The sequence below is a fragment of the Mytilus californianus genome, unplaced genomic scaffold (genome assembly GCF_021869535.1).
Source record: "Mytilus californianus isolate M0D057914Y unplaced genomic scaffold, xbMytCali1.0.p SCAF_3, whole genome shotgun sequence".
Lineage (NCBI taxonomy): Eukaryota > Metazoa > Mollusca > Bivalvia > Mytilida > Mytilidae > Mytilus > Mytilus californianus.
Window position 1 is genome coordinate 59,297,179 of NW_026262679.1, and position 20,944 is coordinate 59,318,122.

The 20,944-nt window shown below is 31.7% G+C and overlaps 1 protein-coding gene across 2 annotated transcripts; it reads left to right on the top strand.

The window, feature by feature from the left end:
* The first annotated feature begins 1,890 nt into the window (after positions 1-1,890).
* Positions 1,891-20,573, top strand: LOC127733076 (BTB/POZ domain-containing protein 1-like). 2 transcript variants are annotated; one of them, XM_052242354.1, is made up of 5 exons: positions 1,891-1,967; positions 13,661-15,053; positions 15,932-16,019; positions 16,702-16,848; positions 19,061-20,573. In XM_052242354.1, the coding sequence occupies exons 2-5, from the start codon at positions 13,699-13,701 to the stop codon at positions 19,217-19,219; spliced, it is 1,749 nt and encodes a 582-aa protein (XP_052098314.1). In that variant the 5' UTR covers positions 1,891-1,967; positions 13,661-13,698; the 3' UTR covers positions 19,220-20,573. The 2 variants fall into 2 exon arrangements, with proteins under 2 accessions (XP_052098314.1, XP_052098313.1); XM_052242353.1 differs by lacking the exon at positions 1,891-1,967 and adding an exon at positions 12,296-12,456.
* Positions 20,574-20,944: the final 371 nt, after the last annotated feature.

Here is a 20,944-nt window from a genome sequence, read left to right on the forward strand (position 1 = left end):
CAATTAAAGAAAAAAAAACTCACCCGAATCTAAGCTTTTTTTAATATCCATAGAATTATGATAAGCAAGCATTGCACACTTCACCTTTGTGTCAGTCCACTGAACTTATCAAATAGACTTTTTTTTACCTGTGTTGTACATCAGTAAATCAATCCAAACACCTGTACGTAAGTGACCACGCAATGCACGCAATCAATTTCAACAAGCCTGAAAAAATCATGCTAAACACTCTGGTCTATTGAAGAGTAGTAGTTAACTCCGAAACTTAATAATTTAACAGTATATGTTAAAAAGAATACAATATCACTTTTAGAGTCTCACAAACCGACAGTTACGGTCATATTATTAATCTGAGACTAATACAATAACACTTTCAGACTCTCACCATAGGTACTTGGGAACAAGACAATTTTTTTTTAACCCTCCCCCTTTTTTCCAAAATCCGTTTATTTTTTCGTTTTCTATTAATTTCAATTATTTTCTCGGTTTTCTGTATTATAAGAACATAAATATACTACAAATAACTTGTATTTGCTATTTACTATCAATTCCAAGTTTACTATCCACAGCGGTCATTCTCAATGCTCTTCAACTTCGTACTTTATTTGGCCTTTTTAATTTTTTTTTATTCGAGCGTCACTGATGAGTCTTTTGTCGACGAAACGCGCGTCTGGCGCAAATACAAAATTTCAATCCTGGTATCTATGGTGAGTTTATATATCAGTGACTGTTGTGGATAGTCACATGAAATTGTAATTAACTCAGTAAATATTACAATTTCTTCGCAGTAGCAGCTTGTGTATAACCATAGATATCTATGGTATAACTGACGTTTTCATGTTCTTTTTTTTTTAGTTTGATTACAATTCTTATGTTATTATAAGATAGTGTAGTGAATTATATGCTTCTGGTCATACTTTTATTGGTTGAATCCCAGTGGTTTGTGAGAAAAAGACATCTCTGTTGTTTTTTTTTCAATTTTACTCCACATCTTCATGTATTTTGAGAAATATGTATAATAAATGTTTGCGTCGGCTTGCCTTTCTAAAACATTGTGTTTGTTGGATGTGACAATTTAAATATAGTTACTTTTCCATTAATAAAGAATTACAGATAAGTGAAATTGTAAAGAAGCTATTCACTGTCAATCAAATTTCTCTTTGTTTGTATACTAATAATGAACACCAAGGATTAAACACAATACAAACATGGACACACGCCAATCATTAAAACACCTTTGGTCAATAAACATAACAAACGAGAAAATCACAATAATATTTCAAATAGAAGTTAATTATCCTCATTCAAAAATATCAAATTCAACTCATATAACACATATTTCAATGATGGATCTAAATTTATTTTAATACATTTCTATATATTGTTTTTTCAAAAAAAAATTATCATTTTCTCATAAATTCGTATATAATTTTTTATATATAAAGTTTTTTTTTAAAGTCAGAAAAAAAACGTTAACAAATCAATCTACTAATCGTAGTCCGAGTTTGTTCAATATATTTCTGCATATAAATAGTGGTAGGACGAGTTTGTTATAGTCCGATTTTGTGATAGGCCGATTTTGTTTTAGTCCGAGTTATCCAGCAGCGAAACAGATAAGAGTGGCGAAATGTCATTTTGGAGATAAAACTAACTACCAATATTGAAAATTAACAAAGTATAAACAGCACAACACATAAGACATATTCTATTCTTGAAATGGGAACATATGGATATAAAACTATTTAAAAAGAATTTAATATTTGTCAAAATCGTTCAAATGCCTTTTTTATTTGACAAACTTTTAAACATTTAAAATGTATAGTTTGGTACAAAGATATAATCCAGTCAAGTGTTGCAAATTATCTTACCCTTAAAATCCCGCACATGAGCAGATATTAAAATTTCTACTTCCTGTTTCATTGTTGTTGCTTGGTCGGAAAACATTGACTGAGAAAATGATCTTGAAAGTAAGTTGCTTTATTTTGTAGCTGTTAATTTGCATATTGATGTGAACAGTTAAAATGCTACATTTGATTTAGGCCAAGCAAATGAACATATATGTCATGTAGTCGTGATGTCACCGTGACTCAAGAGACTAACCCGTCTCTTCTTTGCATATTTTAGTACAGCAAGTTAATAGTCATATCTATTTCCCGAATACATGACTTCGTACTAAACACATTGCTGAAAGGATTTATTCTTGGAGAGGACTAAAACAGTAATAGTGGAAACAGACGTTTGAACAAAAAATATGCAAGAGCCAAGAACATGCACAACTTCTCTTTTTCATGCCCATAAAGTTATAGCAATATTATTGAAAATGCAATGAAAAATATCCGGTTAAGTTTTTTTGAAGTAGCATGTTGCCGATGATAAATACTTGTGCATGACGTCACGAGTAAAGTGGAAATCTCCAAATGTCACGAACTTCAAAGCATAACAAACTTGCAATCATTGATGATAGCCCTAACAGTAACACTAGCACCAACCATAAAACCTAACCCTAACCAGTGTTCCAGCTTGATTGTTTTCACAGGGTGGTCCGCTCGTCCTTTCCTGACTGACGCCCTGTGCCCTTTTTAAGATGCCCTTGCCTATTTTTGGAAGTCCAATGTCTTTATTGTCGTATTATAGCCTTTCTACCTGCCGTTAGGTTTTAAAGGACGATAACTCTATATTTTACAGGAAGCTGAAATGGGCAATGCAATCACAACCTATTTTCACGAGTCACATACAGTTATCCTGAACGGACCGTAAATCTTTGCTTATTTCCACTATTAATTCTGTTATTAGCATCTATTTGTTATAATAGGTACAGTCATTGTATTGAACAAAATCATTCCTCTCTCGCATAATTTATATATAAGGCATAGTGATGCACGTTGACTGAATATGAAAGTGCATATGTAGTTGTCTCCCTTAGTAGTATAATCAGTTTCAGAATGTGCATATCTGGCTTCATGATAAAAAGTATTTAATAAATTAATCCAAGCATTACACAACAATAGGCATTAAACATTTACTAAAAATAAAATAAAAATGGCTTGAAATAATATTGCCTTAACCTCCATCCCTTAAAGAAACCAAATTGTAATTGGCAGACAGGATTATTATGTCATTGTTATTTCCCTTTTTTAAAACTGTGAATTTCATATTTCTTTATTTAATGACTTACATGATGCTTATTCAGTTCATATTTGTGAAATTGAATAGATATTGGTATTTTGAATTCATCGGTTAAAGATATTTTTTTATATTCTAAAGTTTAGTATTTGCATAGTCGCAAATCATTTATAACCTTATTTGATAGACTTAGGCCTATACATTTTATATAACTGGTTTGTAATCATTAAAATAGTTGTCTGCAGACTGAAGTTCAGTCCAATAAGATTGAAGAAAAAAAGTCCAATAAAGGAAAGCTGTGAATATCCAAAACTTCCATTCATAGTTAGTGCATCTGCCATGTGCCTTCTTACTACGGGTAATTATTGAAGTCATTACTTTGGAATACATGATAAAAGTTGTACTTAGTGACTAAATTGTATATTGTTTTCAATATTTTGGGTTTTCATTTACTTAGATATTTAGATAGCGCTTTTACATTTGGCATCCATCGTCTCCGTATAAATCAGTTCACAAACTTGAACAAGCTGAGGTTCGCATCCCAGAATCTCCAGCAGAATTGTTCCTGCTGCAGGTACATGCCTTACCACATTATTCTTCTAAAATATGACATGTCACATATTGAGCACATGCATTGCTGCAAGTGTGATGAACTTCCACTTTTTGACATGGTTTTCATAACTGAAATTCAACCATATCAGTGGTTTCATGGTAGTATCTTTGCCCTGACTGTTTATTATTTGGTTCAGTGTGTAAATCTGTTGTGTTAGTATAGAGTACATGTAGGCTCAAAGTTCATATACATTGTACATGTATCATTAGATTATGTTCTTGCATTTAATAAGCCACTGGGTGTTAAACAATGGTTGATGCATCAGTTCAACTCAATCTGCAGTGTTCTATGCTTTATTTCGCTTTGATTTACCTATATAAGTGCTATTGTGCAATACTGTGCTGTTGCACACTACTGTTATATATTTATAGGCTTAATAACGAGTGAGAATGGGATATCGCTTGATATCAACTCGAGTTATTCAATTTCAATATAATAATATAAACGAGCCTTGTCCCATGGACAAAATGTACATCATCATAACCTTTGAAAGTCAACGAATAGCCAACGGGAAAAAAAAACCCAATATATTATGATAAGAAAAAATCCCACCTCCCAAAAAAAAAATTTTAAGTTTGAAATTTAAAAAAATATGAATCCACCAAAAAAATTGACATGATAGAACTTTTCGGTCGTATAAAAACATTACAGAGAAAATGATTTCGTTCTTTGCCAGATAATTGATAGAAACAGACTATACAAAATAAAAGTAGTGAGTGAACATTGGGTTATTCCTCTTAGTATGAAAAAATGTCAAAGAAAAACTTTGGTTGTTCCCGTTGCATTCATTAGTTGTTTATAAACAAAAAAAAATATAATACTATTTTCTCAGGCGTGTATGAATATACAGTCAAATGTTTTGTTATATGTTGCTCTATCTGTTGATGACTGTTTAAAAAAACAAATTTCATTGGTTTATTTTGATATTTACAAAATTATGTAGAAAGGCTACGTATTATTTTGATGTTTCAATATAAGCCACCATTTTATCGATAAAATTTCCTTGTAAACATTGCGCACTCATTGTATTCAATATTTACCTTAACAATTAAGGTAACATCTGATTGACCAACTACGAAGGGGTGGACAGCTTTTGAGGGAGGTGGGAGACAAAAAAAAAAATGAATAAATGAATAAATTTAACATACTGGGTTAACCCCAGTTTTTGTCTTATTTCTATCACAATGCCCTAGCAGGGAAGAGGTTTGAAAGAAGAATTAAAAAAATGTCATTGTGATGAGTTGATAAACGTTTGGTATCTTCTGCCTTTCTTTTACAAGTCATATATGAATTAATTTGGCCTTTGATCATCATTACAATATTCATTGTCAAAATAATTCAGAAAACTTGGAAGGAAACCTGTGTCAGTCTGCACCATTAGACACTAGTCCAATGTCCCTGACTAGTAAAATTTTATTTGGACTAGTAAGTATTTGCAAAACTTTGTTTGGACACATAAGAAAAATGTGTGAATATATATATATATTGGTCTTCGGACTAGTAGTTGAATGGTTAAACACAGGTCTACCTAAAGTTGCAAAATGTAGCAGTTAGTTAAAAAATGATTTTTGTTAACCGTATTCCGAAGGAAAAATCAGTTATTAGTCCCCTGCTGACGAAGTCGAAGGGGACTTTAGGTTTGCACTCCGTCCGTCTGTCTTTCTGTCTGTCCATCTGTCAGTCCGGCAAATCAGATTTCCAGACTTTTTTTCTTCGTGCTTGAAGATATTGATTTGATATTTGGTTTTATTGATTTATCATGACAAGTTACAGGTCAAGTTCAATTTTCATGATTTTAGCTTTTCTCTTAGATCAGTTAAAGCCATTTCCCTAGAATTAAATTTTTATTGAAATCCTTATTAATTAGTAGATTTCTGTTCAAAGGGAAATAACTCATTTTTTAAAAGACAAAATAACATTTTGGATTTTTTTCCTTTTTAGCTCACCGGGGCCCAAAGGGCTCCATGTGAGCTTATGCCATCACTTGGCGTCCGTCGTCATCTGTCGTCGTAAAATATTTAAAAAATCTTCTCTGAAACTACTGGGCCAATTACCTTCAAACTTTAACTAAATGTTCCTTAGGGTATCTAGTTTATAAATTGTAACCGAAGTTTTGATCCATCGACAAACATGGCCTCCATGGCTAAAAATAGAACATAGGGGTCAAATGCAGTTTTTTGCTTATATCTCAAAAACTAAAGCTTTTAGAGCAAATCTGACATGGGGTAAAATTGTTCAAAAGGTCAAGATCTATCAGCCCTGAAATTTTCAGACGAATCAAACAACTCATTGTTGGGTTGCTGCCACTAAATTGGTAGTTTTAAGTAAATTTTGCAGTTTTTTGTTATTATCTTGAATATTATTATAGATAGATATAAACTGTAAACAGCAATAATGTTCAGCAAAGTAAGATCTACAAAAAAGTTTTATATGACCAAAATTGTCAATTGACCCCTTAAGGAGTTATTGCCATTTAAAGACAATTTTACACAATTTGTTCATCAAGTTTGCTAACATTTAAAAATCTTCTCCTCTGAAATTACGGGGCCAAATACCTTCAAACTTCATCTAAATGTTCCTTAGGATATATAGTTTATAAATTGTATCCGAAGTTTTGATCCATCGACAAACATGGCAGCCATGGCTAAAAATAGAACATAGGGGTCAAATGCAGTTTTTGGCTTATATCTCAAAAACTAAAGCTTTTAGAGCAAATCTGTCATGGGGTAAAATTGTTCAATTGGTCAAGATCTATCAGCCCTGAAATTTTCAGACAAATCGAACTACCCATTGTTGGGTTGCTGCCACTGAATTGGTAGTTTTGAGGAAATTTTGCAGTTTTTTTTGTTATTGTCTTGAATATTATTATAGATAGATATAAACTGTAAACAGCAATAATGTTCAGCAAAGTAAGATCTACAGAAAAGTTAAATGACCAAATTTGTCAATTGACCCCTTAAGGAGTTATTGCCCTTTAAAGACAATTTTACACAATGTGTTCATCAAGTTTGCTAACATTTAAAAATCTTCTCTTCTGAAACTATTGTGCCTAATACTTCTTAACTTTTAATGAATCTTCCTTTAGGAATCTAGTTTATGAATTGTATCCGAAATTTTGATCCATCAACAAACATGGCCGCCATGGCTAAAAATAGAACATAGGGGTGAAATGCAGTTTTTGGCTTATATCTCAGAAACTAAAGCATTTAGAGCAAATCTGACACGAGGTGAAATTGTTCAAAAGGTCAAGATCTATCAGCCCTGAAATTTTCAGATGAATCAAACAACTCATTGTTGGGTTGCTGCCACTAAATTGGTTGTTTTAAGGAAATTTTGCAGTTTTTGGTTATTATCTTGAATATTATTGAAGATAAAGATCAACTGTAAACAGCAAAAATGTTCAGCAAAGTAAGATCTACAAAAAAGTCAATATGACCAAAGTTGTCAATTGACCCCTTAAGGAGTTTTTGCCCTTTAAGGACAATTTTACACAAGTTGTTTTATGTTTTTTAACTTTAAAAATCTTCTCAAATGGATCTAGTATAAATTTTGTATTTCATTTCCTTGTACATCAAGAAACATAGACACTATGGCTAAAATGGAACATATGGGTAAAAAGCAAAAATAATCATTGATGAAAGATTTAAGCAAAAAAAATAACAGGTGAGCGATTCAGGCTCTTGAGAGCCTCTTGTCTTCGGTAAATTGTTTGAAGAATGTAGTGGTAGGTTTGTTTGTCATTCTTGAAGATATTGATTTGATGATTAGTATATAGTTTTATCATGACAAGTTACAGATAAAGTTGGAATTTTGTTCCAGTCTGATAATTTTGTGTAGAGTTATGGTCTTTGGACATAGAATATTCACTTAAATAATCAGTTTCAACAGTTTTTATGGTCGTATATTGGTATGACGTTGGCGGCGTCGTCGTCCGAAGACACATTGGTTTTCGCACAATAACTTTAGTTTAAGTGAATGGATCTCTATGAAATTTTACCATAAGGTTCAATACCACAAAAGGAAGGTTGGGATTGATTTTGGGGTTTATGGTACCAACAGTTAAGGAATTAGGGGCAAAAAATGGGGCCATAAATAAGCATTTTTGTAACTTCCAGACAGAACTTGTGTGTTAGTGTATGGATCTCTCTGACATTGTACCACAAAGTTCCATATCACAAAGGGAGTGCTGGGATTGATTTTGGGGGTAATTGGCTCAAAATTTTAGGAATTAGGGGCAAAAAACCAAGCATTTTTCTAGTTTCATCACAATAACTTGTGTGTAAGTGTATGGATCTTTCTGAAATTGTACTACAAAAACCATATCACAAAGGAAAGGCTGGAATTGAGTTTGGGGGTAATTGCCCAAAACGTTTAGGAATAAGGGGCCAAAAATAAGCATTTTTTCTAGTTTCCAGACAATAACTTGTGTTCAAGTGTATGGATCTCTCTGAAATTGTACTGCACGGTACCCTACCACAAAGGGAAGACTGGGATTGATTTTGGGGGTAATTGCCTCAAAATTTTAGGAATCAGGGGCCAAAAAGGGGCAAAAAACAAGCATTTTTTCTAGTTTCAGGACAATAACTTATGTGTAAGTGTATGGATCTTTAGGAAATTGTAAAACAAGGTTCCATATCACAAAGGGAAAGCTGGGTTTGAGTTTGGGGGTAATTGCCCTTAACATTTAGGAATTTGGGGCCAAAAAGAGGTAAAAAAACAAGCATTTTTCTTGTTTCCAGACAATAACTTGTGTTCAAGTGTTTTGATCTCTCTGAAATTGTACTGCAAGGTACCATAACACAAAGGGATGGCTGGGATTGAGTTTGGGGGTGATGAATCATAAGGGGGTTCAAACAATTGGGGGGGGGATTTTTTTTTCTTTAAAAAATTCCATTTTAAATTGGTTATTTCTGATTTATATACATGTATAAAAGCAAATAATAATGATATGGATTGAATAGGTACATTAAAAAATTTTAAGTTCTTAGACCACATTCATTCTGTGTCAGAAACCTATGCTGTGTCAAATATTTAATTACAATCCAAATTCAGTGCTGTATCAAGCTTGAATGTTGTGTCCATACTTGCCCCAAGTGTTCAGGGTTGGACCTCTGCGGTTGTATCAAGCTGCACCCAGTGGAGCATTTTATTTTCATCATGCTTGAAGATTTTGCCTTGATGTTTTTATGTAGTTTACACCATGACAAGCTTAAGTATTAGTTCAAGTTAGAATTTCGTTCCATTACAATGAATTTGTAACCGGCAGGGGATTATGTATTGCCATGCAATATTCACAGAATGCTTGTTGATTTGGGGATGTACGGCAGGCGGCTGCCAAACAGTGTCCGTTCATTTACATGAAAACGCTTTGACGAAATCTTTTCAAATTTAGTTATGTTGTTTCCTGTGACTAAATGAAAGTTAAGTTCAATTTTCACTATTTTAGCTGTTCTCATTGTTGAGTTGTAGATCTTTCAGTAGCAAAAGTGATACTTATTATATGATTTATTTATTTTGAGTTATTTCCCTTTGAACAGAAATGGTGTAATTAATAAGTACATTTGATAGATAGTCTATCAATGATTATATCTGTTTTATTCATGCAATAATTTCCACCTTTTATCAAGATAACAAACATGTGGTAATTATCAACTAAAAAAATTATAATCAGTCAGAGCTCATAAATAAGTCTTAATCTGGTTTTGACTCATAGAGGTCTAAATTTGTAGGTTTCAAGATTTGTATCCCTTTAATTTAAGACAAATTATGACTTCAATAAGTCAGTTAGTGTTAAGCAAGAAATATTTGACCTGAATTAAAAAGTTGCAAATATTGACTCCTATAAGTCGATAAGTTTCCCAAATTGGTCAACCTCAAGACCCAAGCACATTTATAAAATGGTCAAGCATCTACATGAAATTATGACAACATTGAAAGACAATGCTTTGTCTTCTAAAGAAAAATATGCATGAGAGCGTAAAAAAACTGCGATAATGTTTATTTACTTTACAATGCAACCATCTATAACAACTCAAAATGAGGAAAATACATGTAATCTTACCCTTGTCCGTACGTACGTCCCAAAATTGGTTTCCGTTCTCTAACTTTAGTTTGCCTCAACCAAATGTTATGAAACTTATACACAATGCTTATTAACACAAAACACAGATCAAGTTTGAATTTTGGTGGCATCACTTTTACCGTTCAAGAGTTATGCCTCTTTACAAATGGAAAAATTGCTGAATTTTTCGTTTCCGTTCTCTAACTTTAGTTTGCCTCAACCAAATGTTATGATACTTATACACAATGCTTAAGCTTATTACCACAAAACACTGATCAAGTTTGAATTTTGGTGGTGTCACTTTTACCTTTCTAGAACTATGCCCCTTTACAAATGGAAAAATTGCTGAATTTTTCGTTCCCGTTGTTCAACTTAAGTTTGCCTCAACTAAATGTTACGAAACTTATACACAATGCTTATTACCACAAAACTCAGATCAAGTAAAAATTTGGGTAGCGTCACTTTTACAGTTCTTGAGTTATGTCCTTTTATAACATTATATGCAAGCAGGGGCATCATCTGTGTCCCATGGACACATTCCCCATTTATTTATCATGAGAAATTTAAATATTGACATACGTAAGCATTATTTTGTGTTAAATTTAATTACTATATCATGTATATGATACAAATTTGAAAGTACCGGTACTAACATATTAGCTATAAACAAAAATACTTACCAACTTGAATTTATGTTAAGTAGTTCCTTTAACAAAAAAAAACTAATGTTTATATTGTGTCATTGTATATCATTAAAAACACTTAACACAATCATGTCCAACTTAACCAAAATATGACAAAATCACTGTACTAAACGCTCATTGATATGACGACATTACTACCCCTTTGACAGGTTGGGAAAGAATCCAGGTACCTGTTTGCCAGGTTGTTACAGCCAATGTAAGATTGCAGAAGATAATATGCCAAAGTACTTACTTGTACATATGTATACTTAATACCTTTTAAAGAAGAAAATAAGGATCGTAATGTAATAAAACCGTTAGTTTATTTAAAATATGGGCTGGAACGACTTGCATCAGATGAACTTCAGACATGAACACCTATCCATATAAACTTTTTCAACATTTCCATTCGCCCATATTTGTTGACCGGATTGTCGAAGTTTTTGGGGATGTACGGCGGGCGACTGCCAAACGGTGTCCGTTCATTAACATTAAAATTTAGATTTTTTGTTTGCTGTGACTAAATGAAGGTCAAGTTCAATTTTCACGGTTTTAGCTTTTCTCGTTGTTGAGTTGTAGACCTTTCAGTAGCCAAACGTGATATTTATTGTATTTGTGTCATCATGCAATCATGGTCATGATATAATAGGAATACATGTAATAAGTGGTGTTAAAATTTTAGATTTTGGAAAAGGTCCTGCTAAAACCATAAACATGTTTTAGGATATCATAAATTATCCTTTAGTCGATGGTGGATATCGTTGTCTCAGTTTAATTGGCTGTCTAGTTTGGTACAAAATGCAATATTATGTTTACAGACATCTGACTGATAGAAAGAATAATTCAGATGGATTTGCATGGTTCTGATATTGGTTCCAATTCAATGGTTTTCACTAATTCCAAGCTTATTCAGAATTATTACAAAATAGAGTTATCTACCTTTATTTTATGTATCGTACGTTCATGACATTACCAGATGATCTTCCACTATCATGAATATATATATATACCACCAGTATCATGAATATCTTATCAAGGACAACTTTTTTAGAAAAAATGCTATTAAAAACTACATCATCTTGTGATTTATCAGTTTCTTTCAGAATTTTTTACAGATAAAAACATTAAAGACCAATTTCATTTATAATAATATAAAAATCTATACCAATATTTTATCAGTTTCTGACAGAATAGTATGTATGAAGTCGGCCAAAGGTTCCTATAGATATTGTATATCATTGCCAAAGTATATATATGCATGATTTATGTGTATTGTTTTGGTCAGTAAGGAAATAATTATATGTTACGTAATATTATAAGCAAATGAAGTTTATTATTTATTTATAAAGATACAAAAAAAATGAATGGCTATTTGACGAGGAAGTCTATTATAAAAATAAGCATAAAATGGGTTTTGCAAGATAATAATATTTACGTTCTCTGAATCTCATACAAAAATAAGTTTTGGATCCCCATAATATTTGTTCTTCTCAATGTATATGTTTTATATTCATGTATTATAGTATATACATGTACATGTATATGCATTGCATTAATGTAAGATTGCAGAAGATAATATGCCAAAGTACTTACTTGTACATATGTCATGTATGTATACATAATACCTTTTAAAGAAGAAAATAAGGATCGTAATGTAATAAAACCACTAGTTTATTTATTTGAACATTCCCTTGTTGTTTAAAAGTGTTTATACAATTGTTCCATTGTATGATAAGAGATCTTTGAAACAGTATCCTTCAATTGATTGTTTATCTATAGGAGGGGGTTCCATGTGTTTATTGCAATTAACATGTATAGATTATGTAACGTATATATCAGAGGGGTAATTACCAGTCACTATTTTTATTGTTTTGGAAATTGGTATCTATTTCCTTGTTTTAATTTTTGACATTGATTTTCATTTGAGGATTGTAAAATTTTTTAGCAGGAAATCATTTTGTTCCTATATGATATGGGTGAGTCAGTTTATAATCATATTTCAAATGAATGTTATCCTTTACTATCTTTACTCATATTTAAGAAGATTTGAATACAAAAGGCATAACAGAAATTTTAGAATAAACGACTAATGTTTAAATCTAATTTTTTCAGTTTTTTGTACATTTGCATTTATTTTTCACTCTCAATTTAGTTAATAAAATAATCATTTTATGAACAAAAGAGATGTTATAGTGGTACACTTAGTTACAATATACATGTATACTTAATAATAGTAAAAATCTTTCCTAATTATTGATTGGAAACATTTTGAAACATGGATTAGTTTAACGTAAGTATATCATTTGAATTAAATGTTTCATGACTGCAAGTGTAATGTTGACCTTGAACGTGTTGAAATAAATGTGGATTTTCTCTTAATGGAGATAAGGAAAAATCAATCGAATCAAGTTGTTCAACAGGACAACACCATAGAACTTTATAAAACAATAGAGTTATCAATGTATATTAGAGTGTACATAGTTATATTTACAATTGACCATCAATCCAAACATATATAGTTGTTAATTTCTGTGTCATTTGGTCTCTTGTGGAGAGTTGTCTCATTGGTAATCATACCACATCTTCTTTTTTATATACATCAAGATTTGCTTAAGTTTCTTGTTAAAATCCAATAATATATATTTTTTGATGGAATTATAAAAGTCATAAATTGATAAATTGTGCACTGTCTCTCCTATTACCCCAAACACCTGATGGTCATGTTTTAAGAATAAGTTTAAGGTCATCTGGTCATACAGGTTACATCAATTAGTTTCATTATTTGGCCATGGAAACAATTTTCCTATTACTTTGGCTCAGTTAATTAAAAAACATAAAAAAAATGTTTAGATACAAACAAAACATTAAAGGTAAGATATATATATATTAGTACAACCTTTTGCATACAGACACTGTACTTACAGTACTACATGTATAGTGTCAGTTTTATTTGCCAGTTGTAGTTCTATAGAATACATCTAGTTCACGAAGGTTTAATAGCTAAGGGATTATTATCATCTGTATTATTTCAGCTAGATATATTGTACATGTATCTATAAACAGTGATAAAGTACATGTACAATGTATGTAACATGCATAATTGCATATTTTTAAGTTCGAACAAAAGCAAACAATTGTGTTCAAGAGAAAATTTATTATATTTATACATTTTTGTTGCAGGAAAAATTGAGTTAAAGTTCATTAGAAGGCTGTTCCATATGGACAGAAAAATGGATGAAAAGGATAAACCAGATAAACAACCAAAAAGAAAAGAGAGAAAAAACGATGAAAAAACTGCTAATAGAGAAGAAAATCAAACTGCAAAAAACTTGTGTACAAATCAGAAGCTTAATGTCAATCCAAGAAATCCTCTAAATTCAGTGTCACAACCCCAATTAAATCAAAAACAAGCTAATTCAACAGCCACATATTCAGAGCCAGTGGCTGAAGCTATGGACGATTCAGGAGTACCAGACTCACCATTAAATTCCTTGCAAGAGTTGCCTACTCAAAACCCTGTCAAAATGGAGAGGGTTCCTTCAACTTCTGATTTACCCGTGTTTTCTAGTCAATTTGTCACCCAGATCTCGTCACAAAGTGACCCAGGTCCAGATAAAGCCCATTTGCTGGCAACTGCAAGTGCAGCTTTTGGGCATGGTGGAAACGCTCCATACAACTGGCAGGCTACTAAAATCTGTGTCAAAGACAGACTTTCTTATCTTTGTAACACTGAAATAATGGCTGATGTTCATTTTATGGTTGGAGCTCCACCTCATCAACAAAAAATACCTGCTCATAAATTTGTCCTGTCTGTGGGTAGTGCTGTGTTTGATGCACAGTTCAATGGTCCAATGGCAACCCAAGAGGATATTGTAGAAATCCCTGATGTTGAGCCGGCAGCTTTCATTTCTCTTCTGAGATTTTTGTATTCAGATGAAGTTAAAATTTGTTCTGATTCTGTTATGACTACATTGTATGCTGCTAAGAAATATGCAGTCCCAGCTTTAGAGAAACAATGTGTGGAGTTCTTAAAGAGAAATTTGAGCAGTGACAATGCATTCATGCTTTTGACGCAGGCACGTTTGTTTGACGAGCCCCAGCTGGCAGCTTTGTGCTTAGAAACTATTGATAAAAATACACACGAGGCTTTACAGGCTGATGGTTTCACAGACATTGATTTAGAAACACTTTGTTGTGTTCTAGAACGGGACACATTAGGAATCAGAGAATTCAAACTTTTCGCATCAGTTTGTCGTTGGGCAGAGGCAGAATGCACTCGTAAAAACTTGCCACCAAGTCCAGAGAATCAACGTGGAGTGTTGGGGCGTGCATTAAGACTGATTCGATTCCCTTTAATGAGTGTGGAAGAATTTGCTCAAGGAGCTGCTCAGAGTGGATTGTTAGAAGATAAAGAGGTGGTCAAACTATTCTTATACTTCACCGTAAATCCTAAACCGCAGATAGCTTTCCTTGATGTACCAAGGTGCTGTCTGACTGGCAAAGAACAAGTTGTGTCCAGATTTTGTCAGATAGAGAGTAGATGGGGTTATAGTGGAACCAGTGATAGAATCAGGTAATTTTTATTTACACAATGTAATACAGCTCTCTACTTCATTAAAATAATTATCAGTATTTTAGTGTAAAGATATAGTTAAATAAGGGTAACTAAAGGTTAAATTTAATGTAAGGTGCAAGAAATCCTTTAAGTGTACATGTAGTAGAACTTGGCTAATCATCAATGACCATGAATGTCGTACTGACATGGTATTAGGGAGACCCTTGTTGCTTTAATTTGGGGGTCAATACATGTATACCATGTAGGTCTAAAGTCCATGTCACAGCAGCTATATGGATAGACTGAAATTTACGTAAAATTTTGGTTTTGGGATGATCATGATGATATCTTTTTAAGCATATGTTCAACCTTTACCAAACTTCACATATACATGTAGCTTTCTGTTCGGTATGAGCCAAGGCTCCATGTTGGAGGCCGTACTTTGACCTATAATGGTTTACTTTTACAAATTGTGACTTGGATGGAGAGTTGTCTCATTGGCACTCATACCACATCTTCTTATATGATATCTATATAATTGATATCAATGCTTGGCTTTCAAGGATCTGACAATGCCTCTTCCTAGTTTTTGTTTAGTTTATTATTGTTACATCTGACAACAAATGAAATTTTTGCCTCCAAATTTTTGAAGGTTTGTATCAATACAACAAAATCCAAGGATCCTTAAAAGGTCTTCACAGCTGAAAATAAATCAGAGTATTGACTGGTCCTTTTAAGGGAAACATGGACAAGGAATATATGTAATTTATTGCTTTCATTATATTTTAGATATTTTTAAATATTGTCTTTTTCCCATACCTTATGGCATTTCACTGGTAAATTTACATGATACTGTACATACATGTACAATAAATGAAAATATTTACATCTTACAGGTTCATGGTTAATAGAAGAATATTTGTAGTTGGTTTTGGTCTTTATGGTAGTATTCATGGACCTAAGGAATATTATGTTACGATCCAGGTAATTATTGTTATAAAATAAGGAGATGTACATGTAGACAGATTGCCATAGAGAGAACTATGCAACAAAGTCCAAATGAAGCATATATATTTAAGAAACTATAGGTCACTGTACAACCTTCAACAATGAGCAAAACCCATACCATAAAGTCAGTTATTTAAGACATGACAAAATGTGAAACAATTCAAATGAAAAAAACAAGCTAGTGAAATAAAAATACTATTGAAAAAAGAGTCTTTCCCTTTTTTTATTTGGAGGAGGGTCAGTCTTACAAAAAAATGCTTCCCAATCAGACATGAACATTTCAATATGAATTTGGATTGTAAATTTTTTTTTAAATGACCCTTTGCATCTGGAATTCATTGACCTATTTTAATTTACAGCAATAATGTCTATTGAAAACTCTGAAAAAAGACAAAGTAGCATTACAAGCAATGTTTTTATGTTGTGGAGGATTTCTGTACATTTTTCTCAGAAAAAGCACTTAACCAATTAACCCTACTTACCCAATACAATGAACTTTTAATCTGTTATGCCTGTGTAACAGAAAACAAAAACTCAGATTTAAGTAAACAATAGTCATGATGATAAACAAAACTGTAACAGGAAATAACAAAAATATAATCCTCCAGAAAGCTAGTATATTTTCAACATTTAATGTTTACTTTTCTTTAAATTTCAGATTATACAGTCAGACACTGGTAAAGTAATGGGACACAATGACACCAGTTTTCAATGTGATGGCTCTAACTCCACTTTCCGTGTGATGTTTAAAGAACCAGTTGAAATTCTGCCCAACACTAGTTACACAGCATGTTCAACTTTGAAGGTTTGTATGCCCATTTCTCAGAATATAATTAAATAATGTTATGAATAATATAAAACATAATGCCATAAGAGCTAGAAAGCAATGTCAAATTTAGAGTATGATTTGACAAAATTTATAAGAAAATGGAAAGTTTCAAATATCTTTTTAATGGAAGATATTTTGAAAAATTGAATTGAGTTTTTTTTTTTAAATTTTACTATTATAAGCATTTGAAATTTTTGAAATGGTTATTCTCGTTCCTATTGTAAGGGAAGGAAGTCTACAATAAATATCTGACTGGAATATTAATTACACTAATAAATATAGGGAAGGGGAAAGTACCTACTGATTTTGGGGTCAATAGGTCAAAGGTCATAGTCACTTATTAAAAGTAGAACAAAATTGGAAAAATTGTATCTGAATGGTAACTTGAGTTTCCCTTGCTTGAAAGGAATGAATCTTATACATATGGAAGATTAAATTAAATTATGCTAAATGCACTCTAACAAAAAGTTTTGATAGTTGCCATAACGGTTACAGTAGGAGATAAAAGTAAAATAATAAGATATATAAATGTCAAATTATGGGATGAATTCAGGCCATTCTACTTTCAAGTTTTTCTGCTTTCAAAACTTTGCCAAAGTATAGTTTATATTATGCTTTTTGAGTTAGTGTATTTAGGGCCCATTAATATACCCTGTGACTCATTGATGAAAAGAATAATGAGTCTCCAGACTTCAAGAATATCCTAATAACTTATATATAATTAGCTTTTGGTTTTAAATATGATTTTCACTTAATATTTTGGAACATGTTTGATAATAAAAGATAAACATTTACATGATAAGAGCTTTGAATTATATATATGCAAATGTATGTGTTTATTGGTATACTTTCATGAGGATCTGAATGGGGTTAATAGAGAATAATGGGCAAAAAGTGCAGAAAAGAGAAAAATAGGCAAAAATATAATGATTAATGAATAATGGGGTGCAGAAATATAAAGAATAGAGAATAATTGCAAAAAAATGATTAAATAATAGAGAAAAATGGTTTTAAAAAGTTAAAAGAATAAAGAAATGCAATACAGACCCTCTTTGATAATGACATATATATATATATATATACTTTTTATACGCTCTTCAAAATTTTGACAGGACGTATTATGGTATACAAATGTCGTCTGTCTGTCCGGCGTAAACATGTCACACAGTAACTTGAGAACGACTTATCCAAATTTCATGAAACTTAACATAGTTGTTTCTTATGATGGTCAAACGATCTGTATACTTTTTGGTGAAAATAAGATTAAAACTTTTTGAGTTACGGGACTTAGTAACTAAAACTGGTGTGTGTTTTTTTTCACATGTCGCACTGTATCTCAAAAACAATTTATGATTATTGCTTAAAACTTCTTAGTTATATTAATCTTAAGATCTGTATATTTTTTGGTGATGATTCAAAATTTTATTTTTGAGTTATTGAGTATTTTGTAAAAAAAGGGGGAGGGGTTTTTCACATGTCGCGCCGTATCTCAAAAACGATGTATGATTATTGCTTAAAATTTTACACACTTCTTAGTTATATAAATCTAAAGATCTGTATATTTTTTGGTTTTGATTCAAAATTTTATTTTAGAGATATTGATATCTTTTTTTTAAAAAGGGGGATTTTCACATGTCGCGTCGTAGCTCAAAAACGATTTATAATTATTGCTTAAAATTTTACACACTTCTTAATTATATTAATCTAAAGATCTGTATACTTTTTGGTTTTGATTCAAAATTTTGTTTAAGAGATATTGATTTCTTTTTTTTTAAAAAAGGGGGATTTTCACATGTTGCGCCGTATCTCAAAAATGATTTATGATTATTGCTTTAAATTTTACACACTTCTTAGTTATATTAATCTAAAGATCTGTATACTTTTTGGTTTTGATTCAAAATTTTATTTTAGAGATATTGGGTTTTTTGTAAAGAAAAAGGGGGCGTTTTCGTATGTCAGAAACTATTTATGATTATTGCATAAAAATTCTCACACAAGACGACGGGCGTATCATGCGCTCATGGCGCAGCTGTTTATGACTAATTGTTTGCTAATTAATGCTCTATACTTTTATGTCACAAACAGTATAGTTTAATTACAATAAAGTTGATTTGATATTTATATGCATCTAAGGTTGAAATATTCTATAAATTGAATCATTCATATCACTTTATCTATATTGTTGTAGGGTCCAGACTCATATTATGGAGCAAAAGGTCTCAGAAAGGTGACACATGAATCTGTTTCGAGTGGAAAGGTTACTTTCCAGTTTACTTATGCTGCAGGCAACAACAATGGAACATCAGTAGAAGATGGACAGATCCCGGAAATCATTTTCTACACATAAAATTATTGAGATGAAAATCTGTTGTAAAAAAATTCAGAAGTCGAGAATTTTCTGAAAAAAGTATCAAGAACTTTTTACATGAAATTACAACTTCAGTGCATAACATGATTCAAGAGTTTCAAATAATATCCTCGAAGATAAATTTGAAGTTGAATAGAACTATAACATCAACTTATAAATTTTTTTAGTTGAACTTCAGTGACAGTTGTCATATCTGTTGAGTTTAGTTATTGCGTCATTTAAAATTCTCATGAGCAGTGCTAATACATCGTACAACCATTTTATTTGATCTCAGTAATAACATCCATACATAAACGTGATGGAAATAAAAATAGAATTCATTTACAATTATGTATTAACATTAATTGACATTATGTAAGACCTTGCCAAGTTGACATTTATATTGAAAAGTGGCATGAAAACATAAAACCATAGTCATGGTAGTGGAAATATTAGTTTACAAGGAAAACAGAAAAAGATGTTGAATGACGTTTTACAGTGCATAATTGTCAGGTCATTTAGTAGATTTTGTTCCAAACATTATTAGTGGAAATATTAGATCGTATAAAACATTGAAACCAAGTGACAGGTACAAATGTAATTAAAATGAAGATAATGGTCCAGAGGATGAAGTCAAGTGCTATTTCTTTTTCTGTTGTAGCAAATCAATATTATATAAGTCATAATATAAATTTTGAAAAGGCCAGTAGAAAAGGAATCAAGCCATGAATTGGAGGTTTGAGGAGGAGAATATGTGTTATATGTTGCAGTTTTTGTGATATGATTTGTGATATTAATAGTCATTTCTTTAGGGCTGTCCCATAAAAACATACATGGTACCCAGGGAAGGCACTTTAATAATGGGGTAACCACCTGTAGAGGCAAATTGAGAATTTCAATTACATTTCCTTCCATAGTCATGATAGTAGAGATTTCAAAGTGCCTTCCCTGGGTCCCATGTATGTTTTTATGGAACAGCCCTTATGCTACACGTGTCTAGGGCTATTCCATTTAAACATAACTCCTTCCAAAACAAGCCAGACAATTTTTTCATGATAATTATTTTTCGTGATATCATGTTTGAAGGTTAATTTTAAAAGCAGTCATACATTAAAGTGATCATAATTTGCTTCCTAAGTAATATTGTGTGTTATGTTTAAATAGAATACCGTATTTTTTTTTAATTATAGTAAGGTAGGCAGATTATTCTATTCATGTAAAGGACTTTTAAGGACAGCTTAGAATGGCTATCTTTAATGCTTTGGAAATTATTATATGAATTAACTAGATGTATATTGATAATTGATCTATTTATTGTATATTTTTTGGAATGATATTAAAGAATAGAACTATCTTTTTGTCTGAAGAGGATGTGTATTGATGTATGAGCCTAGTTCAGGACGGTACCAGGTATATTCCTTAAGATAGAGTGAACTGTTTTTATGCCCCCGCCGTAGCGGAGGGGGCATTAAGTTTTACCCTTGTCCGTATGTACGTCTGTACGTCTCAACATTGGTTTCTGTTCTCTAACTTTAGTTTACCTTAACCAAGTGTTATGAAACTTATACACAATGCTTATTACCACAAAACACAGATCAAGTTTGAATTTTAGTAGAGTCACTTTTACCGTTCTTGAGTTATGTCCCTTTATAACGTTATATGCAAGCAGGGGTATCATCTGTGTCTCATGGACACATTCCCCATTTATCTTTGTTATGATTAACT

Coding starts and splice junctions, on each gene's coding strand:
- LOC127733076 (XM_052242353.1), top strand. Junction 15,054..15,931: donor GGAACCAGTGATAGAATCAG/GTAATTTTTATT, acceptor TACATCTTACAG/GTTCATGGTTAATAGAAGAA. Junction 16,849..19,060: donor CAGCATGTTCAACTTTGAAG/GTTTGTATGCCC, acceptor ATATTGTTGTAG/GGTCCAGACTCATATTATGG.